Here is an 8,364-nt window from a genome sequence, read left to right as displayed (position 1 = left end):
TTTTATGTGATGATACTTTAACCAGGATCTGTAAGAACACAGACTCTGAGTGGAAATGTTGTCAGGTTTTTTCCCCCCACTCACATCTGTGCAGGTGACTCCAGACAGGAAGGAAGGCCAGGTAGAGTGCAACGTCTCCCACAGTGGGGTACGACTTAAAGATGGAGATCACAGCTAACTGCATGAAGATCAGGAAGACGGGATGCTCCCTGCAGCACACACACGAACACACATAATACATCATGTTGTGGTTTTACTCAGGTTTAGGTTATTAAACAGGAAAAAAAAAAACTGTGTCAACTTGGAAGGACCTTTAACGTGAGAATGAGGTGCTGGACTTACTTTAGTTTGATGGACAGAGGGATGGTGTAGAAGAAAACATTAATCTGGAAGACGCAGAGGAAGAAGAGGCGGAAATGTTCAAACATCTCGGCAAAGAAATACCAGAAGAGGCCGATGTTCGGAGTGAGGTCAGGAACCGAGAGGCTGGAGGGAGAGAAAACAGTCCCATTAGAGATGCAGACACACTTACAGAGTTTATTCTGTCTTCAAACATGACACGCACTCATTGGAACTGAACAGTGAAAATAAATAAGCTTCACAGCGCCCTCTGGTGGAGTAATTATGCAATAAAAAAGTTGGACGTTTTGCGCAAATATGGACAGTTTCTTCCTCCTGCTGATGCAACACCATGAGATATTTTCTCTTATGCATGGCAGCTCAGAGGTGCTGACAGAGGTGTGTGTCTGATGCAACGCTGATGTGCAAGCACGTTCATTACATCGCATTGCTAACAGTGATTATCCTGTGCTGCCTCCTGCAGTCTATCCAGGCAGCTGGAGAGGGTTCATCTAGTAAATTAGGCTAGATATACTTTAGAGGAGTGGTTCCTAAAGTGTGGGCTGGGTACCCCTTGTGGGCCGCTAAGGTACTGCAGCTGGACCACAGTAACAGAAATTCAGTTTGTATGTACAGTATGCATGTCATCTACATATTTATAAAAATATATTTATATAAAAGGTGAATCAAGTGGTTAGTTTGTGATATTACTCGTTACTCTGACCTAAATGTACTGCTGAAGTGTGTGACAGGTGGGTCACACACCGTCCTTAACACTTTGCACATGACTGTGTAGCATTAACAATTTAAAGCCAACAGCCTGTGTGCTTTATGTTTTTGGAGAAAATCTTTACGTAAACATGACTTTCTCTAACAATTTGTTTAGAGTGAAGATTTAAGATGAGCTCTGTGGGCGTTTGTAAGTGGGCCGCGGCACTCTTGTGTTTCTGCATGGCTGCTCTAGAGTATATCTGGGGTTTTCCACGGTTGCCATTTCTAATTTACTGTGGAGAAGATAATAACCTCATTCATCTAAATTTTTTCTGACAAAAGCCAGAAATCCTCAAATCAACAAACCAATGAACTGATCAAATCTTAAAACCTCACATGAGAATTTACTTCAACACAACAGAGACATCGGTGCTTTTATTTTATGCCAATTGATGGCTTCCAGCTCCTCTCCTGCTCTCTTGGGTGGTTCTTACTGCTGCTTTAGGTCAAGGTGCTCGACTTTGAGGAGCAGCTTGGATTTTGTCGACTCTCAGATGGCTTTAAGAGCTGGTGAGGTTTGGATTTTAGCACAGTCTACGACTGGCTGTCTGAGACATGAATAATCCTGAGTGAGGCCAAATTGACTCATTTTTAGCTTTCTTGTCTTCAGCACTTTTGCCACAAACTCAGGAACGCGTGCCTGAGAGAAACTACATGAAGACAAAGCTCCTCAGCCCCGCCGTTTCTTTTCTTTACTCACATGAAGCCGTAGACGGAGGGCAGGTAGTCCCAGGAGCCGAGCAGGAAAAAGGAAAGACAGATGAGGACAAACAAGCTGCCGAGGTACATGAAGAGATACTGCACGATGAACCACCAGAAGCTGACCCGACGGAAATTCACTGGGATGTACTGACGCTGGAAGAGCAGAGACAGGGAGGTGGATAAATCCCAGCAATGATGCTCGAAGGAACGGAAACAAACAAGCAAAGGAAAAGACAAAAGAAAAGTGAGAGCAGAGAGAAAATAAAACATTTAAAACAATGAAATATCTGCTTCCATTCATAGATGACAAACCTGCATAAAATACAGCATGGCAGGAGCGCACAAGGTGATGGGATAGATGGACTGATAAGTGGCCAAGCAGAGGAATATGGCACTCAGTAAGACATTTCCTGAAAAAACAAAGAGAAGGCAAATTTTTTAGAACCTGATAAAACCACAGCAAACTTCTAAAAAACGACATTTAAATAAAAGCAAAGTGATTCACGTTCCTCTGATGTAATTTAAAAAAAAAGCTTCAGCAGAGCCAACGAATGGGATCAGCAGGAAACAGTCACTTCCTGCTCGGACACAAACACGAGACAAAGATCTGAAGTGTACCTTTTATTGTGGAGAGGAAGAAGAGGGCGAGCACGGCGTTGTTCAGGCCACAGGTCGACTTGGCGACACAGGATAAGATGGTGAACGGGTTCAGCAGGTAACTGCGAAAAGAAGCAACGAACAATTATTAGTAACTAAATAAGTAAACAAACTGAAAACAAACAGGAGAATTTTCAGGAGATACAGTGCGTTGTCCGTTTTCCCTGGATTTTCTCAAATTTAACCTCAGAGCGAAGAAGGTGAAGCGTTCTCCTCCACAAGGTGATACTGAAATTTTATCAATCGTCTGGATGAAGCTTTTCCTCACAGCTATTTACAACATTCACAACTTGAGAGGCTAAAACGTGATTCTTATCAACTGGAAATGATCATTATTTTATAATCTAGTCATTGTTACGTCCTCTGCGGCCCCTAATCTCCTCAGTAAGTTCAGCTGGTGCTAATTGACCACACTTAGTCCGGTGTGGATGAAAGCATACCTGCAGCAGGCTTTTAGGGAGGCTCACTAGTCTTTGCCTGGGTGGTAGCAGCCACTTTAGCCAAGATAAACCTCTTTCTCACTGACATTCTGGTGTTCGTCTCCTTATTTATGTTTTGGCTTTTGAGTTGGGACATAAGTGGGGGCTCATCCGGGATCGTTTGCACATTTTTGTGGAGACTGAATTTTAGTGTTTTGTGGGTGAGTGATGGTGTTCACTGTAATTGAGCAAGATTATATGAATTCATTTTAGACCCCGAATTCAATTCAGTTTTATTTATACAGCATCGAATCACAACAACAGTCGCCTCAAGAATAAATAATAAACTTCGCAGCTGGAAGAGCCCGAGTGGTGACACCTTTGTTATTCTGGGTAAGAAGATGAAATTTAAGAAGCTGAATCTGGCAGGACAGAATTTCTATTTGGTGCGACTTGTGTGCCGTATGAGTGACGGTACTTACAACATGGCTACTTTCAGAGGGACGTAGTACATTTCTTTGGGGCTTCTGATGAGCTCCAGAGAGTCCATGGGGTATCGGTCGGCCTCCAAAGCAAACTTCTGCTTTCTGAACTGAAACGGCATCAAAGACAAATATATGAAAAAGAAACAGATGCAGACACACAAAGCCCCAAACACAAAGGTCTCACACAGAATACGTCAGCTGAAGTTACTCCTGTTCATTATTAGAGACGGGGTTTGGGAGTTTAGGCCAACCCTACTTCTCTACACATAAGTATTTAAACTGTGTATTTTGATGTGTTCTCACCACTTGTTTGTTGTACTCCTTCACTGCCATGTAAAGAGCCACAGCGGTGATCACGTCGGCCAGCTGAGGAGACAGAAACGGTAAAATGAAGTATGCCTGATTTAACATTTGCTGCATTTCCACTTCAAGGTCATCTCACTCTGATGTCTGCTATTTTCAAGAAGCTCTGAGGGAAATCTGTTCTGACCCTTGTGCCTGGTCCTCTGTGATAAGAGCTGGGTGTCCTCCACTGTGCCCTCCACCCCAAAATCTCTATTTTATGGAAAGTAGCGAGGAGGTTAATGTGGTGAACACGGCTCATGATAAGTGAAGATCGTATTAGTGTGGCCATGAAGCTCTTGTTTTCTTGGTGAGAGTGGAGACACTCTACTTCAGGGCTGAATCTGGTCTCTCAGATGTTACTGGGAATCACATTAAACCTTTGCATTAACGATGAATCCTGGTTTATGAATTCATGTATAATGCTGTGGGCATCGAACATCGAGCACGCTCCTGGTGTCTCTGCTGATGCCTTTGGACTTTAAAACTGTGGATTGACACTGAAACCTGCCGTTCAGGTTCTGGGTTGTGCTCAGAGAACCAGCTCTCATCAACATCAGCCTCAAAAAGGTTTGAGGTTTGTGTGTGGCTTTACAATCAATTTGATCACACTTCAGAGTTTAATCTCCTTCTTCTTTAGGGGTTGTCACAATCATCTGCCTCCATGTCACCCGATCACTAACATCCTCCTTCACTACATCTATGAATCTTCTCTGTGGCCTTCCTCTTTTCCTCCCACCTGGCAGCTCTTGGCCAAGACCCATATTCCCTATCCATCCTCTGCACAAGTCCGCTCCACCTCAGCCGTCCCTCTCCAGTAATGAGACTGCCCCCAAAGAAAAAAATGCTTCAAAATGATGTTTTGTATTCAGACTCACCATAAATGTGATCTCTGCGTAGTCCACCAAAAAGTGAAACATGTAGATGATGAGAGGAGTCTGAAAGGATCAGAGCAGAAGGAGAATTCAACATGAACATCTAAACATCAACATGCCTCATTTGTGGATTTCAGACACATTAAATAATTTTCTGCTGACTCAGATCTCAGTTGTAGAAATACACCACCTATGAGGTGCAAGCATGTCATGGAAAAATCAAGAACCAGGAACAAATGAAACATCCCAGCACGTCTATATAATTAAATAAGACATTTATTGTCCGTTTTCCACCAACACGGCACCTGGAAATGCATGGAACTGGTTTCAGAGTGAGCACCAGCACTTTGTTGGTGTGAATGTGACATTCGAGAGGTGGTTTACAGATGCTACTCATCCTTTGAGTCTACAAACAGGCAGCTGATTGATTCTTGTGATCTTGATATAATACATTTTGTGTTTGTTGATTATCTGTGAACAAAGTTTGATGTGCTCACCCTACCCTGCTCTGGATGTTTTAGAGTATCTATTTAATCTCTTAGAAACCTTTGGTCCAGCCATGGCCTGACTGTGAGGAGGCCCCTCCTCACTCAGAAGATCTGACTCTGACACTCTCACTTTGTTCTGATGATGAAGTTCTTGCTATTACACAGCTGCTTAGCAAGCAAAGTTTCCACCTGGGTGTTATCTGAATGCTGCTTCAGTGGAAATCTGACCTTTTGTAGAAAGAAGTTTCTAGAAATGTTGCCTGTGTCTCTAATCCCCTCCACTGTGATGCTTCACCAAGAAATAAGGAGAATCTAGAATGTTTCATCTTTGTTTTCCAGACCATCTCCTTCATATTTTCAGGTTAGTGTACAAATATACATTCAGTGTTCACTCAGACTTTGTAAAAGGTGTTTGTGTGAGAGAGAGATTCACCTCGTGGAAAACATCTCCAGAATATGGTGAAACTCCCAAATCAAGCAGAGCCAAACCTTCAACAACTGCAAAGAAACAGCAAACAGAGAAACAGTTTCATTAAAACTGCTATATTACAATAAAAATCACAACCACAATTATTTTGGTCACTGTGGAAAATGTTTAGTTTTGCATTTATGGAACTTCAACTTGGTGAATTTGGTCTGAAATTTCGAGAGTGAAGTGACATTTTAAACTAATTTTTCTCTATTCCACTATCGTTAGAAGCCAAAATCATAAATTCTGTTAAAATCTCCAACTTTTAATCTTTTTTATTAGCACTGGGCTGTTGTCTTTGAATGCACGAATGAAAAATGCACGAAGTGTTTCTGTGCGAGTCTCACAGCACGTTGGTCATGTTTTGTGTTTTACAGAAAAACCTCAGATTGACTGCAAACCTGCACCTCAGGCTCCTGTCAGGTACCGTGTCATAATATGCTAAATGCAAACTTAAACACAGTCCACTAATATTTCACAAATTCATCTAAAACAAAATCTTTGTCTGTGGTAACTAATGGAAAGCTGATACAAATTTGTCAAATAATAAAGTCAAATCAGTGAGTGCCTCCCACTGTGAACCAGTTGATTTTTTTTGTACATTAATTATTCTCAGATATTTACTGGCCATCGAAGCACATGGGGCAGGGGTATGTGCATTTTCTCCATCACTTTTGAGCCCTCATAAATCAATGATTACAGAAGAGGTAGTCAGTTGGTAAGGTGCAATTAAACAAATATTCATGGGGGTGTATGTATATATTTCAGTCTGTTGTATACTTTTGTCCAAATTAGGGTGTCTGCACGGTGGTGCAATTGTTAGCACCATCACCTCACAGCAAGCAGGTCCTGAAGGCAGGGGGACATGTGCCTGTTAGGCTAAGTAGTGATTTTAAATTGGCTGTAGCTGTGGAAATTAATTTTTAAACACTTGCTGATGTAACATTATACACACACTATACACGTCAGCCAGATGTTGTACAGGTGTAACGTCTACTTTACTATGCGCAAATAACCCCGTGGAAACTAATGTGGGTCATAGGAGGGGGGTCATTTACAGGGGGTCCACAAATACTAGAGACTGTGCAGATCTTTGTTCAGCCGCTGGCAGAGACTCTGGTCGTCATTATTATTGGTGGCCGATGGATGTTTGACAGCGAAACAACCACTGAGCTCCATTCATTGGAAATAGCAAAGAAACACTTGTTTAAATCTTCCGCTACAGAAAGTAAAACGTGTCCGTTGTTAGCTTAATGTCAGTAAAACATCACCTAACTTTCTGAATTTGAGTCTAAGCTGCTGATTTTTGCAGCTGAACCGGTTTGACCGAGTTACCGGATAACAGCGCGGATGAGAGAGAGGTGAGGGGACCCGGACGTGAACGGAACGCAGCGGCTCTAAACCGCTGAACCCGCGCTTACCTCTCTTCCAGGCGGTTATCGGCGACACCACCTCCACCCTCTCTGCAATCAGCTCCGCCAAACTGGACCGGAACAAAGCGGCACGGATCGTAACGGCCACAATCAACAGCAGAGTCAAGGGAGCCGCCATCTTGACAAGGAAGCGCTGTCCGCCCTGCGAGGTGCACGACGGGAAATCAAGTCTCCAAACGTGAAGGAAGGTGGGAGGGAACCAAAAGTCCAGATAGATAGATATATAGATAGATAATTTTTGGTGCATGTGATATCTTTTTACACGTTTGCTTGATGTCAACTGATGATTCATTTTACATTTGAAACACACTCTCACAAACAGAGTAAGCACACAAAGCGGAACACTTATTGCCCTATAGTTGTTTTCATCCGGAGGCTATTTGAATGGGATCAAAACAAAAAGCCGTACACAGTGAACCACTGCGCTTCCGCTAACCCTGCGTTTTTTTTATCAAAACAAAATTGACTCGGTTTAAAAATATAAATTTACTTTTTTCCTGATCAAGTTGGGATCATTAAAATAGGTTCACACAAATAATACAATAACAAGCATAAAATGCCGTCTGAAAATTAATCAACTGACATTTTAGATTTTTTTTTAAATTATCGCTTGTGTTTTTGATGCGTACATATCTTTATTCTTTAGATCAGGGGTCTTAAAGCTGTAGGCCACTGCTGGCATTGTCATCTTATTGGAGAGCACTTTAGTGTTCTAGGAGTACAAAAGCAAGCAAACAAGAAAACACACAAATAAATAAATAAATAAATAAATAAATAAATAAATAAATAAATAACTTCAAGGGTCAAATTGTACTATATTTCTTCATGTCAATATACACGCCCCAAGTAGGGGTGACGTGGGCTGCAAGTGGCCCCCGGCCTGCGAGTTTGAGGCCCCTGTTTTAAATTAACAGTTATACAGAGATATGAGCTCTTTTAAGATGCAATGAATTGAAGTAGGGCCGATTTCAACATTATTATATTTAACCCAAACAAAATAAAACCCAGGTATGAGAAAAATATTTTAGTTTGGTGCATTGGTGCACATGTTTTGTAAGGATGAAAAACGCAACACTTCATGCCTACATGACATGAAGAGTTGAGTTTGTATTTTAATACTTCGTCTAAATTTCCCCCTTACAAATACACTCACATTATAGTAAAAGTAACCAAGAAACTAAGAAAAACCGAACTGAAATAAGAAAACCTAATCTGAGAGTGAATCAAAATGAAACTTAATTGAAGCTAAAAATACTAAATGAAATAGAAATAAAGCTTAATGAAAAAAGGTCATTACGTCACATAATATCACTGGATATTTGCAGATATGTACCGTTCGGTCAGCTCTCTGGTGCTTTTAAACTGAAAAGCCGGGAAGCGGAAA

General features: G+C 41.6%; 2 protein-coding genes across 2 annotated transcripts in view; one reads left to right on the top strand and one right to left on the bottom strand.

Annotated features, from left to right (window-relative positions):
• pigu (phosphatidylinositol glycan anchor biosynthesis, class U) overlaps positions 1 to 7,163 on the bottom strand; it is a 10,338-nt gene extending 3,175 nt beyond the window's left edge. Inside the window, exons 1-10 of the mRNA XM_005753937.1 lie at positions 6,969 to 7,163; positions 5,512 to 5,576; positions 4,594 to 4,653; positions 3,677 to 3,739; positions 3,371 to 3,480; positions 2,431 to 2,531; positions 2,125 to 2,222; positions 1,811 to 1,965; positions 343 to 486; positions 85 to 209 (exon numbers count right to left, since the gene is read on the bottom strand). Coding sequence (XP_005753994.1) covers positions 85 to 209; positions 343 to 486; positions 1,811 to 1,965; positions 2,125 to 2,222; positions 2,431 to 2,531; positions 3,371 to 3,480; positions 3,677 to 3,739; positions 4,594 to 4,653; positions 5,512 to 5,576; positions 6,969 to 7,098 — 1,051 coding nt within the window. The 5' untranslated portion in view covers positions 7,099 to 7,163. The remainder of the gene's footprint in view (positions 1 to 84; positions 210 to 342; positions 487 to 1,810; positions 1,966 to 2,124; positions 2,223 to 2,430; positions 2,532 to 3,370; positions 3,481 to 3,676; positions 3,740 to 4,593; positions 4,654 to 5,511; positions 5,577 to 6,968) is intronic.
• Positions 7,164 to 8,307: 1,144 nt separating this feature from the next.
• Positions 8,308 to 8,364, top strand: part of psmf1 (proteasome inhibitor subunit 1) — a 12,899-nt gene continuing 12,842 nt past the window's right edge. The window contains exon 1 of the mRNA XM_013916145.1: positions 8,308 to 8,319. Within this exon, the coding sequence (XP_013771599.1) occupies positions 8,308 to 8,319 (12 nt within the window). The remainder of the gene's footprint in view (positions 8,320 to 8,364) is intronic.

The sequence above is a fragment of the Pundamilia nyererei genome, unplaced genomic scaffold (genome assembly GCF_000239375.1).
Source record: "Pundamilia nyererei isolate P.nyererei 1_Seehausen unplaced genomic scaffold, PunNye1.0 scaffold00483, whole genome shotgun sequence".
NCBI lineage: Eukaryota > Metazoa > Chordata > Actinopteri > Cichliformes > Cichlidae > Pundamilia > Pundamilia nyererei.
Note: the sequence above shows the minus strand (reverse complement) of the source record. Positions and strands in the feature narration are given on the sequence as shown.